The sequence below is a fragment of the Andrographis paniculata genome, unplaced genomic scaffold (genome assembly GCF_009805555.1).
Source record: "Andrographis paniculata isolate CXL003 unplaced genomic scaffold, ASM980555v1 Contig10END, whole genome shotgun sequence".
Taxonomy (NCBI): Eukaryota; Viridiplantae; Streptophyta; class Magnoliopsida; order Lamiales; family Acanthaceae; genus Andrographis; species Andrographis paniculata.
In genome coordinates, this window is record NW_026137380.1 from 2,497,638 (window position 1) to 2,515,623 (window position 17,986).

Sequence of the window (17,986 nt, forward strand, 5' to 3'; positions counted from 1 at the left end):
CCAATAAATTCCAGGATGCTACCACAGAACAGACTGGAAGAATACAATGCACTTGGAGCTAGGAAGTGACAATTAGAAGAGAAAATTCCACATCTCGGAATTTCAAATTTCACAACCCGAACCAAGTCATCATTTGTTTCTTACATTTCCATGAACTCCTTCCTTAGGTTTATATGTACTTGGAACACTCACAAGAGGGATTGTGGATATGCTCTATTTAGAAACACTTTAGGACATGAGGGAAGGAAGAAGCTGATTCTTGGTCAACTATTCCAAGATATAAAGTGTAGCTATCATACATCAAAATATATTTTTACAAAATGTGTTTATTTATGCTGTCATGCTTCAAATACAATACGCCTCAAATATTTCATATGTATATATAATAATCAAACATCATGTATTGCATCATTATACTAATCCGCAATATTCACATTCACCAAGTGAAGCTGATGGCCTCAAAATGGAGATTGTCTGCTTTCCGGGAGGAGCATATGGCCGCAACATCCTCTCTCATCTTCTTTGGTCCGCTCACAAGTGCTCCAACGCTTTGTTCTTTTGTCCCTAGCAATATTCCTGCAAGACAAGCCCACATCTTGGTAAGTTTCCAGGTTCAAGACAAGATTGATTTTCGAGGTTTGGAGATTGCTTACTCTCTAGGTTAGGCCTCTGACCGTAATGCACATTCATAGATTTGGTGGTTGATTGCATTGGAAGGCTCTCCATCTCTATATCATTTCGATCAAATGATGTGTTGGATGATCTGCTTGTTAAAGACTCCTCCATGTCCAAAATCTGTTTCGCTTCCTTAGTGTTCTGTTTCTTGTTCCACAGGAATGCACTACTGGCTGCTATTACTATGGAGAAGCAGATGATCAGCATATTTGTTGCACCTTTCTTGGTGTAGGAATAGAGCTTGTTTGTGTTTTTATCAATAGGATAGACGATGTATTGAGTGTAAAGTCCCAAGAGGACCAAAAAAATGAAGAAAGATGATGAGATTATGGCAGCAAGCCATAGCCAACTGTTGGGGCCTAATGTGGGAGAAACGGGTGTGTCAGATGGATCTGGTTTGAACAACACAGTTCGTGGAGGCAAGAGCTTGTCCTTTGGTTTCCCTTTTTCCCTTGTTATGTAGGCTTCTATCTGGAGCTCTAAGTTGGTGCAGGAATCTGAAGAGGTGCCAGATATGGGAAGGATCAGGTCTAATATGGAGAGGTGAGAAGAGTTCTTGAACACGCTAACCAGCATTATCTTTGGAGTCGTGAATTTCAGTGTAGAGCTAACGAACATAAGCTCTTTGATTATTGAAATGAAGGGAGCAATGCCACTCCCTCCACAAATCATCACCAATATGTCATGCCTGCAAAAGTCAATTAACCAACTAGGTAAATGATCAAGAACAAAATTTATCTATAGCTAGCTGGCATGCATACATTCATATGATATAGTTTATTTAACCTGAGGAAATTAGTTGAGGCTGGACCATAGGGACCTTCAATAGCCACTTGAAGACGATCAATGGATGAAGGTGATGAAACGATGTCATAGAGGTTCTTAGTCCAGCTGCCCTCAGATTTGATCATTACGCTCAGCCTCTCTGGTTCTAAGTTACTGTTGGATATAACAGTGAATGGATGCCATTGCAGCTTGGAAATCCCCGGCACATTTATGAACATAATACTTGTTGGGCTATATTTCAGCGCTGCATTTCAGAATTTTTATCAGAAATGTCATTTAACATTCAAACTAAATAATCTGTTAAGCATGTAATGAGCTAGCCTGATAGGTCGTATTACCTCGACTCTTGGAGAAGTTTAGCTCCAGAGTATTGCATGGTAGGACACGAGCAGAAAGCAACCGAACTTTCTGTCTAGATTGTAGAAACCTCAGATATCTATCGATGACAAATAGATAGAAACCGGGGAGCATAATGCAGACAAAGCCAATGCCAGTGTGGAAGATGAAGAATATGATGAAGAGAATGTAGAGATAGTGAGTGTAAAAGAAGATCTCAAACATCTTCCTTCTGATGGTAGGGTAAGTAGTGATCCATAATGCCAATCCACATAGCAAAGAAATCTCGCCTGCTACATTTGCTACATAATGATCATCCCATTTCAGCATCTGCAAGAATTTAAACCACAAAAAGTTCAGAAACTCATAAATATTAATATCTTTGATTTAACATAGACATAGTTTCCCCTGAAACTCAAGGATAAAATGTGATGTAATGTTAATGTCACCGTGACGCAACTTAACACTGAGATTTCTGGTGTCCAAGATTCTGTGATAATAAAAAACTTGTGGTCCTTGCAGCCATACAAAATCTTTGGAAAAGGGATCTGTGTTGATTCCATAGTGAACATGCTGATTGATGACTCACGCCCATATGCATATATATACACCCAAGTTCATGGTCCCACCACAGAATTCGTGATGGAGAAAATGCTAGGGGAAAAAGTAAAGGTCTTTGTATTTACCCAAATGTCACTTTGACAATGCAACTACCAAACAGAAGTAAAGGTAATGTCTGAAAGTAGTGTTTTGAGCACTAAGGGATAACATTATTGAGGTGGTCCTCTCATGGATTGAGAATTTTGAATTTTCTAAGGACATGTGTCACTTTCTTCGTCATCTTCTTCCTTTGTCTTTTTAGTACCACCATAATGATACGTATTTTTTTTGGCAATTATTTGCGTTAATAATGACGATGAGAATAAATTCCAATTGAAATATAGCAGGCCATAATGAGAAGGAAGAATATGATTACAATGAACTGCAGAAAACTTTATATGAATAGCTACTCACGTAATATAAAATTTAATGTTATAGAGAGCAAGTTGTGAGAAAAAAAATTCTATGTGTATAGTAGATGAGTAGTAGGACATCATATAGGAATCGAATCATTTGTATAGTTAGTATATCATCCTTTGTCTTTTTTGTTCAAAATCAGGATGGAATTTGTTGGTGGAGATAAGTAAATTGGAAAAAAAGTTAAAAACCATTCATGTAAAAGCGAAGAGGGGAAGGGGCGGGGGGAGATCAATAATCATTTCTTTTAATTGGAAACATTAAAAATGGAAGAGGATGTGGTCATACTTGCAAACAAAGGTTCATATTGATTGATCAAAAATATGTGTATTTTAAGTGATGCCCACTTAGCCTAACTTCACTTATAAGTGGAACCTCAATTATATCTCTTTCCTTCATCGCTGCAATGATCATTCTTTGCTTCTTTATGTCATGAAAGAAGAAACTAAGAATAGAGGTGGGAAGGACGGGATTTTCTTTCCTCTGCAGTTATGAACTACACTTCTTCGTTTATCTAGTTGTTTCATTATGAAGCAAGCAACTCTATCAAAAAAAACCCAAAAAAAAAAAAAGATTTAGAAGATATGTATAATTTCCTCTTTAAAATAAATAATAATAAATCTTGGAGAAGAAGAAGAAAAACAGTGTAAGCATACCTCAGATAACCTATTGGTAAGGGTCCAATAAATGATGTAAAGAAGTCCATGTGCAGTGAAGAGTCCCATGGCCATGTTTCCAATCCAAATATGGTATTTGATGCTGGCCTCTGATGTTAGCCCCAACATAGGCAGAATGGATGAGCCTCTTGTCACTGGATAGAATAGAAATGCCAAGCACAAATTCCCTGTTGTCCCTGTCACTATAGCCACTCTATCCAGCCTTGTTTGCCACCTACAAACAACCAACCAATTGCAAGAAGATTTTCAAGATTTTTTATGTCGTGGAACCTATTGTGCAGATTTAATAAATTTCTCAGGATCAACGTGCCTTGTGTGAAAGTGTTGAATCAGTAAAGGGGTTGCCATGTTGAATTTGTAGCAAGAAAAAACAGTTCATAGGCTTTGGTATTAAGGAATTTCTTACGCTTTTTCACCTCTGGTCATGGAAAGCATCGGGACTTGCTTATACCAATGGCGGACGTAATCTGCGAAATACCAGACACAGAGAGCAATGAACATTGTGAACAAGGCAAGCTCTGTGAGGTTAACGATTCCAAGTCCCTTGACGATCATCGGCTTCCTCATGAACCTCATCTTTCTGTCCTTTGTACTTTTTTAATTTCATGAAACAAGGTATATTCGTCATCGGATCGTAAGAAACATAAGGAAAACAAAGTTGGTGAAACAAAACAAGAGTATGATCAAGATATATACTTCTTACCTTCCTGTGACTGCAGCCTTCTTCTTTCCCAAATGCAGATACAAGCATCCCATTACAGCAATGAATAAAATGGGGAATGTGAAATCCAGCATTATTGGACCTGCAACACAAACATCTCTTCAATGTGAAATCTTCAAGAGAAGAAAGGAAAATGGAAGAAGATCAAAAAGTGCCCGTTACCCTGGATGCCAAAAAAGGTTGAGTTTGTATCAGCAAGAATGTGAAGCAGCCAATCGTTGTAGTAAGTATCAGTTGGCATGATGATCCACATCATAATATTCCCCAGAAAAACCACAAGTGAGAGCAACAAGATCGCCCACCGGGCTGTGGAGATCAGTACTCCTCCACTAGAAGCCATGAATTCTTTTCTTGTTAATTTCTCTCTATCAGATCACCTCCTTGGAGTTAAAATAGGACTTTTTTCGGATGGAAGGAGGGTGAGTATGCGAAATGGCTCTTATATATAGAGACTGTTGGAAGTTTTGGTGAGGTTCGATAACGTTACTGCAACTTGTAATGGACCACTGACCCCATCCCATCCCATCTCTCTGGGATCTTCTCATACACTGCATCACTTTTCTTTTTTAAGTGTGTGAGAATGCACTAACTTCCTATTGTTTGTATGGTATATCGTAATAGTCGACATGATGGTAATGCATATATAACGGACTATTTGATTAAGTCTTCTTACTGATCTTGCAACTTAGCTGATTCGGCGAAGCATTGTATGTTCAGAGATATTATTTCGCTTATGATCCTAACCTGATATTGCTGTTGTCAGAAAGAGATCCTGTTTAGAGAAAGTATAACAATAATGACATGTTTTGTTGGATAACTGGACGTTCTAACTTATGTTTGCATAATTGATTCTTAAGGAAAGTCCTGCTGCCGTATAAGAAGGAGTTGAAGTCAAGAAGCCAAGGCAGGCAGTGTATGTGTGTGTGGCAACAAAAACGAAGCCTGTTTGGTAATGCTTATTTTCTCATATGTTGTGGGAGTTGTTAATGAATTTTACTCAGTGGCCACATGGCAATAGAAAGGGGTTGGTTTCTTCTTGCCTAATGGTGATGACGTCTGTGGCTGTCACCATCTTCGTGTTGGTTGAGGGTTTTTGGTTTCTTTATTTAATGGCAACATGGAACAGAGGAGGAGGAGGAGGAGGAGGGGTTGGGAATGGACAGCATCATCCGTCCCTGTTCCCATTTAAGTTTGTACTGGAATGGATTCATCAAGCACTGGGAATGGCATAAAGAAAAGAATGCAACGAATTTTCTATTCTTTGTAATTAGTCAAGATGTTATAAACTTAATTATAGCCATTAATTGTGACTTATAAAGTACGTTTGTGGAAGGGAAAAGAAAGAAATATATATATATATATGTATGTATCATTTTTCTTAGATAAACCGGTGTGGGTTATGTGGCTATGAAGGAATAAAAGATGAAAACCACCATCTGGCTTCAGGATAATGGGCTATGATATGAGGGGTGGTGATAGATAGATAGATCGATTGGTGGATTCTTTGTTGACCCTTGTGGGTATAGTGCAGTGGGAGTTGACTCTGTAGAATCTTCTGCCTTAAGTTGACGTGAGGCACACGTATAGTGATGTCATAATTAAACCTAGAGGAGCCCAAAGGATGATTGGTTTAGCTCATGGGCTGGTTAATGCCCAGTCACAGATATATGTTTCAGATGGAACAAATTGAAATTAGAAGGATAGGTAGAGACTACTACAATGTCCCGTATAAATACTAGTCAGAAGTTTGCCATTTTAGATAGACAATATGTTCTAATTCCTAGAACTTTTAAGATTTTGCCAATTTCTTCTAAAAAGTTGATTATGCGAAGATTATTATAAATCGTAAAATTTATGGGATGGGTTTGAAACTCTAGTTTTACCCTAACCCAGTTATGGTTTTTGAATAAAGATTTACGATTATATTTAAATATTATGATTTTTTGGAGTTAGACTATACCTATTGTCATTGATATATTATTCAAATGTTTATTTGGTGAAATAAAGAGATTATAGCAAACTTGTTGGATCTAATATCCTATTTTTGTTTGGTTAAATGTTGACAATTGGAATATTTTGAGCCGGTCGGGATGTTACAACTACTATATATATGGTTTTCTGCCGTCCAGAACTAACCATAAGGTTGTCAGTCTTAGTATTTTTGAACTTGAACAACACCATAAGATGCTGCAAGAATCAGGAGAATTCTAATGACTTTAAAGGTACAGTGCGATGAAAACTCAGAAGAAAGTTGAAAGACACTTGAAAATCATTCGTACAGATTGGTCACTTCCAACTACAACAATTTGATCCAGAGTCAAAATGGAAAACTACAAGAGCATATAAAAAAACAAACAGTGGAGAGGACCACTAGCATTTCCAAGTATCTTTCAGAAGCAAACATGGTTCGAATGGTATAGCATACTATAGCACAGTTTATACAATAGTCGTGTCACAAACATCAGGATTACAGGCATTTACTTGCAGGATAGGATAATACAGCATCACCTCAAACTTACAGCGGCATCTTCATGGCACACAATATAGCTAGCTCAATCAGAACTATAAAACACAGGAAACCTGTGGGGCGCGGCTCTTCCACTCTGCAAGGGATCAAGTTTTGATGGATGAAAATTGGCTGCCGGACTTTAAACTAACTTCAGAGATGTCCACAGGCAACCTTGACCATCCTGCAGAGCTAGTCCTTCTCCATTGGAAATAAACAGATACCGATAGGAGGAGAAGCATCGCAGCAACCAGGGACAAGAAGCCACCGCTTCTATGCTCTGTTCTCCAACTTCTCCATGCAAATTCTGCACAAACTTCTCCATCGAAACTACTCATTGAATTATTCAGCCTCCATATCTCAATCCCATTAAGAATGGCATCAACAGCAAGAGGTAAGCTTATGTTCGATGGCCCCACACTCACCAGCAACTTTCCCGAGCTCATGTCATCAGTAACAAAGTCAGCATAATATGGTGAAGCCAACAGTCTATTTGTCATATGTGACAAGTCCAGGTTCGCACATGCTAAGTTTCCATTCAAATATACATTAAAATAAATCATGCCCGCTGCCATACTTGCTATATCACAAAAATGCATCCTAACCATATGCCTGTAACCCTTTTCCACTTCAAACGACCATGTTAAATTCACACTTGGAACTGATCCATTAGAACTCCTTATCAATCTTGCAGAATTGTAGACATTGTCCGGGCCTACTTCCCGTGTTGATCCACCCAATCGATACTTAATCCGACCCCCAAAGTTGATTTTTTCAGACCCTTGGCTTGTGGCCAAGTATTGATCATCCGTCGCCCAAGTCCTCCATAAGGAGTCATTAAAGGGAGTCACTTTGAACCCACCAACATTCACTCTGTACAGTGTCTCAAAGCCACTTTTCAATAACCCATCAATCCTCTCGTTCTTATCGACATCAATGAACTGCGCTACGTCAGCAATCAAGTCAGCCGGAGCAGAAATTACTTCTATCGCATTCACGAAACCAAAATTTGATTTTCCCGAGGGCATTAATGCAATTTCAAGCTTCTCGGAAGCGATCGGGATCACAAACTCCTTAATTAGCGGAAAAGTATCGCCTTTTCTGATGCGAAAGTTGCGCAATAGCAGAAATCCATTGGCCACAACGTGAAATTCAGCTTCGTATGAATTATAATAATCATTTTGAACGGGATGAAAGTGGAGGCGTACCAAATGGTGCTGGCCCCGATCTCTGATGGGGAACGCGTAGTATGTGGGGTAATGGAAGGCCCTGGCAGTGCTGTAGAGCGGGGAAGCAGAAGCAAGGCGCGAATCGGTGCTCTCTAGCTGTACGGTCCTGGTGGAGGAAGGGAATCGGGAGCCATCGCCGGTGAAGACTCGGTGATCCGCGTCCACTACATCACCGGCGCGCAATCCACAGTTGATGAGGTCGTAGTCGACAGGGGAGAAGGGGGAAACGCTGGGGAAGGGAGCGAGTATTAACACGAGAAGGAGAAGGGTGGTCGCCATTGGAGCGAGCTTCGATGGATATCGGTTTCGGAGCATGACCTGACCTGACTTTGTTCGCAGTTTAGAAATCCCCGCGGGTGGGCCCCAGAAATAAATAAGACAAGTAATAATAACGCGGTTGAATAAAAACACGCTTTTACTATTCGGTGGGTTGGGTTGGGGCAAGAGTCGTGCTTCCCTCTTTCCAGGGTAGGGTCAAATCATTTCGCATGCGGTAAGAATTAATAATACTTTTAAAAATAAAAGAGTCGCCCGGGCATGTAATAATTTAATTTGTTATTGATTGATTACATACATAAGATCTTAATTGGACGCGGTAGTTGACTGACTAATTACAGTTTTACCTTTAGATAGAGAGAGATGTCAAATAATGATGATTAACATAATAATTGTTACTATCATAAATAAATAAATAAAAGAATGGGGTTACGTTGTTTGACAATCATCATTAATTCAAGATTAAGATCATTCCCATGGGCTGGCTGGCTGGCTGGCATGGAGTATTACTATTATTTAAGAAGAGAGCGAGCGAGCGAGCAAGTGAGTTCAATTTGGGTGGCTCCGGCTCCGGCTCCGGCTCCGGCTCCGGCTCCCCGTACGTGACATGAATATCCATGTCCATATCTGGACAGGACAGCTAGATCCAGAATGTCAAGATGCCTTGCCTCGCCTAAGCCTTACCTGTAAATCATTTCCAAATAATAATATAATAATATGAATAAGAATAATCTATATCTATCTATATATATATATATATATATAGAAAAGAGATCGGTGGGTCCACCTCATCAATTTTTTTTTATTTTTTATTTTTTATTTTTTTAATAAAATAAATATGTATTAAATGTTATTAAGTATATCATAATTAATAAAATTATAATTAATACATTTTTAAAGATAATTTATGATTAAAATAAATTACTACATAATTTTATGATTAAAGTAAATTATAATAATAATAATAATAATTATTATTATTATTATATAAAGGAGATCGGTGGAGTCCATTTCACTATTTTTTTGTTTTATCATTGTTTTGATTTTTTTAATAAAATAAAAATATATTAAATACTATTAAATCTATCATAATTAATAAAATTATAATTAATACATTTTTAAAGATAATAAAATAATTTATTTAATTTTATGATTAAAGTAAATTTATAATATAATTTATGTTCATTTATACCTTTAATTAAGGGTAATTAAAATTTAATAATTTTAAAATATAATTTTTATTATATTATCTATATATAAAACAGAACCGAATAACTATTTTTTTTTTCTTTTTTTGAATTTTCTAATAAATTAAATTTAAATTAAATACTAACAATTAATAAAAATATAATTAATATACTTAATACTAATATTATAACTAATAAAATTAATAAATATTTTAATAATTAAAAGAATTTATAATATTATTAAAACTATTGTATAGTACTCCATCCGTCCCCGGATATTTTGTCCGCTTTACTGTAGATAAGATTAAGATAATTGATTAAGTGTAATTAAAATTTAAAAAGTTGTAAATTAAAATTTTTTTAAATTAAGATTAACGTGTATAATTTTTTTCAAAAAATAAAAGTGACAAAATAAATGAGATTGACGCAAATGAAAATATGAACATGAGAAGTGAGACGGAAAGAGTACTATATAGCAATTCTTTATTTATTTTAAAATTAAATAATTTATTTTAGTTTAAAAATATTTTAATTTATTTTACAAATATATATTCTATTATACAGATATATTTATATAAAAATTATATAATTATTAAGTAATTTTTAATATATAACTATTATATTATTAAAATTATATATTAACTAGATAATTTTTAGAGAATTTTGATATTTTAATATTTTTATTCTAATATTTTTAAATAAAAATAATTATTAATAAATATATTTTACATAAAATATAATTGAAATGTTAATTTTGCAAGATTTTTTGAATATTTTTTAAATTAAAAGAACAGATAATATTATTAAAACTATTATATAATACTATATAACAATTCTTTGTTTATTTTAAAATTAAATGATTTATTTTAATTTAAAAGAATTTTAATTTATTTTACAAATGTATATTCTATTATACAGATATATTTATATAAAAATTATAAATTATTATTAAGTAATTTTAAATGTAAAACTATTATATTATGACTATATATTAACTAAAGAATTTTTAGAGAATTTTGAAATTTTTAATATTTTTATTTTAATATTTTTAAATAAAATTAATTATTAATATTCTCTCTATCGTATAGTTAGGTATCTATTTAGTTTTTTTTAAAATATTAATATTATATTAGGATGTAGCATGAATAAAGTAAAAATGACTAAAATAATCGTATTAGTATTGTGTGATATAAATGTAACGATATTTGTGTAATATATTATAAGTTGCAAGGATATTTGTAATGTTTGGTAGATAGTGCTGTTACTGAAGAAAAGAAAATTGATACTTTGTTATGAGACGAACTAAAATGAAAAAATAGATAGTTTGTTATGTGACGGAGGGAGTAATATATTTTACATAAAATATAATTTAAATGTTAATTTTGCAATATTATTTGAATAAATTTTTAATTATTATAATTAAATACAAAATATAATAATAATTACTATTATATTAATTGCTAGGGTGTGTTTGTTTTGGGATTTGGATTAGATTTACACTATTCATCCAATTTTTTACCAAAAAAATATCAAATCAAACACCTATTTTTTATTTTTTATATTATACTAAAAACCAATTTTATTACAGTGGATATAATTAATGCAATCATAATTAATAAATATATTTATTAAAATTTAAAATTTACAATACTTATAAATATTATATATTTGTCACATCACTCTATTTTATATTTTTAATTTATTTAATACAATTAATAAATATTCTTAAAAATAAAAATTTTGATATAATTATTATATCTATAGTATAATAGTACTTTTTTTCATTTTAAAATTAAATAATGTCTTAATTAAAAAAATTTATTTAATAAATAATAAAAATGGTTACAATTAAATAATAAAATTTATCTTAAATATAAATAAATTGAAATAATTATGAATGAAATAAATTTTAATATTTATGGAAAGAGGTTAATGAATATTAACGTCGGTATTAATGACGAATTTGATGACAATCCTCGTTTCAATGCCTATGAAAAAAGCTTTCTAGCCATCCATTTTATACTCACCATGACTATTTTTTCTCCCCCATATTCCTTTATTATTTTTTTCTCCTTTTCCGGCATTATTTCCGGTGAGTCTCCGATTGATATTCCGGCAATTCTCACTTCATGCAATACAACTCTGTTGTTCCCCTTTTAGTTTGTCTAAGCTTTAGAATATTGGAATATCATATAATTTGGAGACGAATAAGTTACTATATTTTTGGGATCAATGCGCCACAAATTGGAGATATTACGGATGATATTTGTTATGTACATTTTGTGGTCTTGGATTGATACTAAGATATACATGATCTTTTATCTTTATTTATAATAGTTTTTTTTTTTTTTTTTGTCGATTATGGTATTTATTGTATTATAATTAATAGATTTATTTGATTTTGTGATTTGTTTGATTTTGTGATTACTTTCGAACATGAACATATGTTTTATATATATATATATATATTTATAGATTTCAATTTCATATTAATTTTATTTATTTCTCTTTAAATGCATTATTTGTAGACTGTAATTGTATTAAAAGAATCTTGATTTAAAAAGTTACAATCTTAAATTCTTACATTTGTGCAAATTATAATTTTTTTTATTATTTATTGACTTTTCCACCGAGTTAAAAGAATTATAAAAATATTTTATAGCAATCATTCGTGTGTGTATATATATATATAATTCATTTATATATATAAATTTATTTATATTTTTTGAATTATATATATGAATAAGTTTATTCAAATTTTCTTTTTATATAAGTTTTTTTAAAATATAATTATGGTATAATAATAGACTTAAATGGTAGATAATAATATAATATTAAGTTAAATATAATTATATATAAAATAATTGCTTAATTAAAATATTATAAATTTAATTACATAAAAAGTATTGAATGTTATATACATTAAATAAATTATGCTAAATCAACTAATAAATTCAATTGACGTAAATTATGGAATAATAATTAAGATAAATAGTAGTAGATGATAATATAAATTTAAATTAAATATAATTTTATAAAAATAGAGTACTTAATAAGAAAAATATAAATATAAAATATAAAAATATCTTAATCCAATTTGATTAGCTTTATCGCATGAAAAGTGAATAATTTTATTTAAAATATGTAGCTATATAGATAAATATTGATGTAAATATTTCAGGTACGTTTCGTAGTATAGGTGTTTATATAATATTTTGATTGATTCAAAATATATTTTAATTTTTTGATATTTTTTTTTATAATAAATTATTTATACGACATAAATTTAATAATTACGTGTACTCCTATATATAATTACGGGTCAAGACACTAGTAGTCGTATATAGGAGATGAGCTGGTCCTTTACTTTGTCTGACATATACTAGTATATCAATTGATTAAATCCTCCTCCTCCAAATTAATGCCTATTGCTCTGCTGCCCTCCCTCTTTTCTTCGTTCTAGTTCTAGTTCTATTTCTATTTCTATTTCTATTTCCACTGCCGGCCCGTGTCCGAGTGAATAAATACCCACGACACGTGTCATTAGATCAAGCTTTGTGAGCATCCGACCGTTGGGAGAGTGGGTCCACAGCACAGCACTTGCAATTGTTAGTGTAACTAATGCCACTAGTTTTCACTTGCATACGATTGATTTACCAATACAATACAATATAAATATAATAGAATCGGACCGGTTCAAGGCCTAACATCAACTTTCTACGTACCCCCAGCCTCAATAGTATATATAATAATAGTCTACTTGATTGATTATTTTAATATATATATATATATATACTGATTACTATAATTACATTCAATTGAAATTAATATGCTCATCATCTACTCAACTCCCCTGTCTAGTTACTTTATCTAATAATATAATTGAATTATATCAAAAAGATGCTCATCATCTCACTTTTTTTTTTTTTTTTCAAAATAGACTTTGATTTTAGTCATTTTACTTATTTAAAACTACATAATAATATAATATTAACATCGGATTAAACCATTGAACTATTACCTTAATTATTAAAAAATAATAGATTATATGGAAAAATCAACTGTACTAAAAAAAAACCATTAAAACTATAAATTTTAAAAATACTATTAAACAAACATTTCTGATTGACATTATTAAACATCCAATGATACAATTAATACAGCCTTTGCAATGATACAATTATTTAGGAAACAATTTCATTGGAATTCATAAAGTGAGAGATATAAGTTCCGCATAAGTAGTAAAAAAAAAAAATAATAATAAAAAATGATAAAGATTGAATATATTTATTAATTAATTTAACTATTGATGAAAAAGAGAAAGCACAATTGATAAAAGTGAGCAACTCTCTGAACGACACCCCTTCTCTCCCCCTCTCTCTCTCTCTCTCTCTCCCCCCTACTCTCCTCTGACACACTCCGTCGCTGGAAAATCGCTTTCCGGCGGAAGCCATTTTCTGCTCGGTTTCTTGCATCCGACGTCTTCGATCTCTCTATTTCAGCCCAACTCGTAAATCGAATCTTTTCTGAATCACATTTGTCTTCCCACCAATTGCGCTCTCATACATATATATGCGCACATGAATGTATCTCGACGCACTGAGTTTCCCCTAATTTTTCAGCTCCGCACCGCTGAAGAACCGTCTAACCCATCTCAATCTTGTCCTTACATGCTTTGTTCTTCACCCTTCAGTCACTAGTGCGAGACCTTATACATATTACAGTCTGATTCTAGATTGGAGGCACCCAAGTGATTAATTTGGCAAGTGTTAAAAGTAGAGCGGAGATGTCTGTGTTAGATACTGCGTTTGTGGACACCGAGCTCTCGAAGAAGACCTCGATCTTTGGGCTACATTTATGGGTCGTCATCGGAATAGTCGTCGGAGCTGTGATTGTGATTTTCCTTTTCCTGATATCTCTTTGCATCACTGCCTCACGCCGCCGCAGCACCGTCAAGGGTAAGCCCAAGCGCCCGGGGTTCGAGATTACGCCCGTCGTCTCCAAGGAAATTCAGGAGATCACACGCGACTCAGCCGCCGCCGAGCACCGCCCACAGCCGGTATACATTCAAGATCTGTACTTTTTAGCTAAATTTCGGCTGCCTTGTTAATTCTTCCTCTCCCTAAGTCTTGAATTATGATTTGAGAGAAGAGTTTAGCTCTGTATCTCTGTGGAAATTTTAATCCAACTGGAATACATATGCTAAAAGATGATATGGTGAGGATCTCTTTTTGAGTGCTGTTTCGTGTAAATTAATCGATGGCCTTAATTAAATTGAATCGATTTTTGTTGCAGTAAAGACACTGATGGTGGGCTCCTGTTTAATCTACTACAAATCTATTATGAATTTCTCTCTAAAATGGCAAGATTGAATTTTTCAGGCTGTGCCAGAAATACAGATTGATATGGGGAAGGTGGAGCACAGAGTGGTGTTCTCTGATAGAGGAGCATCGAGTGGTGAGAGCAGGGCTACCAGTGGGGCTGATACCGGGTCTTATGGAGGCAGTGGGTCATTGCCAGAGGTGTCTCATCTGGGATGGGGCAGGTGGTATACTTTGAGAGAACTTGAGGCGGCCTCCAATGGCTTGTCTGATGAGAATGTGATTGGTGAAGGTGGATATGGTATCGTGTATTATGGTGTGCTGACGGATAACACTCGAGTTGCCATAAAGAATTTGTTGAACAACAGGTAATATACGGGTTCCTCAATTTTTGTAGGCGTGATAGATATCAATTATTACATTTGGGAATTTTAGATCACATAATCTGTAATTGGGTTTATAAATTTATTGGTTGTGCTTTGTTTTGTTGGCTGACATAGAGAATCTAGACAATTTATTTGGTCAATTTGGTGCACTGAATTTTCTCTACATTTATAAGCATTGCATTTAAGACAAGTTTCCTTCCCAAGGAAGATGTGTAATGTGGAAAAAATGTTTTTAAGCCTGTTTTGATCAAAATGTGGAAGGTTTTATTTCTATATATCTTAATTCTCATTATGTGGGAATGATTAAACATCCATGGTCTTGGTATGCAATATATAGGGGTCAAGCTGAAAAGGAATTCAAGGTGGAGGTTGAAGCAATTGGCCGAGTTCGACACAAGAATCTTGTAAGGTTGCTGGGATACTGTGTTGAAGGAGCTTATAGGTATTGCTGATGCACTTTTTGTTCCTAGCAGCAGGCTTTAAGTATTCTACTAAGCACCAAGACTTGATCGGTTTTTCATTGTGGGCATGTTTATCTTCTCTGTGTAGGATGCTTGTCTACGAATATGTTGACAATGGAAATTTAGACCAGTGGCTTCATGGAGATGTGGGGGATGTCAGCCCGTTGACATGGGAGATTCGTGTGAATGTAATCATAGGAACTGCAAAAGGGTAGGGTAGAACAGCAATCTGCTGTTTCGGTTACATTGTCCTGATGATCCATGCTCATCTTTGACACTTTCTTGGTTGGTGCAGCTTGGCTTATCTCCATGATGGTCTGGAACCAAAGGTCGTCCACCGTGACATCAAGTCCAGCAACATATTACTTGATCGTCAGTGGCATCCTAAGCTGTCGGATTTTGGGCTGGCTAAGCTCCTGAACTCAGAGAGATCTTATGTGACAACTAGAGTGATGGGAACATTCGGGTCAGTTCATTATCACCATTAGATAAAAACCATCATGCGCTGTGGTCTGGCAAACTGACTGTTCCTTGCCTTGCTAGTTATGTTGCTCCAGAATATGCTTGCACTGGTATGCTGAATGAGAAGAGTGATATTTATAGCTTCGGGATATTGATTATGGAGATCATTACGGGGAGATCTCCTGTTGATTATGGTCGTCCGCAGGGAGAGGTTAGTTTTCAATTTAACAGCTTAAAATAGCTAGCCTAAGAAGCATGAGCTTGTTAGGGGGATTCCGCAGCATTGCACTAATGGAAAACTCGTACAGGTCAATCTGGTTGATTGGCTCAAGGTGATGGTTGCAAAAAGGGAGGCAGAGGAAGTAGTGGACCCTAAGCTGCCGGAGCGCCCACCTTCAAAAGCTTTGAAGCGTCTGATCCTTGTGGCTCTTCGATGTGTCGATCCTGATGCCCAAAAGAGGCCCAAAATGGGGCATGTGTTACATATGCTCGAATCAGAGGATCTGCTGTCCCGCGAGGTATGCCCAAAACATAGCCAGCCTCCTCCTCCTCACACAGCAACCTAGTTTGCATTAATCACTCCACTCCCTTGATGTCTGTCACGAATCCAGGAAAAACGAATAGGCCGTGAGCCTTCCAGTTCGGTCCGAGAAGAAAACCATTCACGCCAAGAACCTATCAGCAAACAAGGCAGCGACCAAGGGGAAAGCAGTAGGAGCCACAACTGGAGATAGTTTTATATGTACTTGGAGGGGTGGGGTACACAATTTTATTATTATTATTTTTTTATTATTCCTCTGCATATTTATTCGATTGATCATTGGATCTTGTGCTTTAGCTTATATTGATTGCTTGGGGGTATTAATTTATTTTTGGTCCAAGTAGCTGCCTAGTTAATGTGTATCATTAGTAGTGGTCTGTGAAGTGTACGATCCATCTGACTCTCCCGTAACTCCTCTTATAGAAACTACACAAAATTGTAATGTTCCTGCGTCATCATCTTGTTGTTGTTGTTGTTCTTCTTTAGTATTGTATGTCGTTATGCAATCAGACAGGGAGAGAGATGGGATGAGATGAGATGCCAGTTGTTGAATAGACATGTCATGTCGTGCATGTGTTGGCATTTGGACGGAGGACTGCGAGTGATACGGAGGGGGGAGAGTGACTTGAGTGAGAGAGGGGGGAGAGTGACTTGAGTGAGAATAAGGAGGGCGGATATGGATGGATGGATGATAATAAAGGGGACCAGTATGGATTGGATGGAACTAAGATGGTGATGGTGGCTGGCTGGCTGGCTCCATGGCAAGCTGGGCTTCCACATGGGCATGGCGTGTTTGTTAGTCAATTACCGGATTTTGGAAAGAAGAAGAGGAAGAAGAAGAAGAAGAAGAAGGGATACGCTCTCACAAACACAAACTCAAACTCACACATAATGTGTAGTGTAGTGTAGCTGGTGTGATCACTAGCTGGCAGTGGGCCTTGGATGCATTATCTAAGGCTCCTCCTCCCTCCCTTCCTCCCTCTCCATGACAATAATGCTTGCCTGCCTTGTGTTCTCGGGCTGGCAACGGCAGTGGCAATGGCAATGGCCAATGGGTATAGCAAGGGACGAATGGTTGGCTTTGTCTTGTTTGAGACAAACAGACAGAGACAGACAGACAGACATAGAGATAAGAATTCCATCTGGATTGGGAAACTTTTATTCCACCCACACCCACACCCACTTGTTGGAGTTTCCAGGTCCAGGTCCAGGTCACAACACACACGCAAAAATGTGTCTAATATCTATCAACAAATCATTCAATCAATTATTGCATCCACTCTACATACAATACAATACAATATACACGAGACGAGACGAGACGAGACGAGAACAAGAAAGAAAGAAAGAAGATAATTAACTACAAGAGAGAGAGAGAGGACTGGGGAGGAGTCAATCTCTCGTG

The 17,986-nt window shown here is 35.0% G+C and overlaps 3 protein-coding genes across 3 annotated transcripts; 1 reads left to right on the forward strand and 2 right to left on the reverse strand.

The window, feature by feature from the left end:
- Nucleotides 1-244: 244 nt before the first annotated feature.
- On the reverse strand, nucleotides 245-4,691 carry LOC127248347 (ferric reduction oxidase 2-like). The gene is made up of 8 exons (XM_051270676.1): nucleotides 4,375-4,691; nucleotides 4,195-4,294; nucleotides 3,898-4,083; nucleotides 3,471-3,705; nucleotides 1,800-2,127; nucleotides 1,462-1,705; nucleotides 654-1,363; nucleotides 245-576 (listed from the first exon to the last, which is right to left on the reverse strand). Exons 1-8 carry the CDS (start codon nucleotides 4,550-4,552, stop codon nucleotides 437-439), a joined length of 2,121 nt encoding a protein of 706 aa, XP_051126633.1. The 5' UTR covers nucleotides 4,553-4,691; the 3' UTR covers nucleotides 245-436.
- Nucleotides 4,692-6,452: 1,761 nt separating this feature from the next.
- Nucleotides 6,453-8,295, reverse strand: LOC127248971 (probable receptor-like protein kinase At5g24010). The gene has a single exon (XM_051271595.1). It carries the CDS (start codon nucleotides 8,260-8,262, stop codon nucleotides 6,826-6,828), a length of 1,437 nt encoding a protein of 478 aa, XP_051127552.1. The 5' UTR covers nucleotides 8,263-8,295; the 3' UTR covers nucleotides 6,453-6,825.
- Nucleotides 8,296-13,750: 5,455 nt separating this feature from the next.
- LOC127249061 (probable serine/threonine-protein kinase At1g01540) lies at nucleotides 13,751-17,036 on the forward strand. The gene is made up of 8 exons (XM_051271680.1): nucleotides 13,751-14,469; nucleotides 14,792-15,099; nucleotides 15,455-15,559; nucleotides 15,667-15,789; nucleotides 15,874-16,044; nucleotides 16,122-16,251; nucleotides 16,349-16,558; nucleotides 16,652-17,036. Exons 1-8 carry the CDS (start codon nucleotides 14,197-14,199, stop codon nucleotides 16,772-16,774), a joined length of 1,443 nt encoding a protein of 480 aa, XP_051127637.1. The 5' UTR covers nucleotides 13,751-14,196; the 3' UTR covers nucleotides 16,775-17,036.
- Nucleotides 17,037-17,986: the final 950 nt, after the last annotated feature.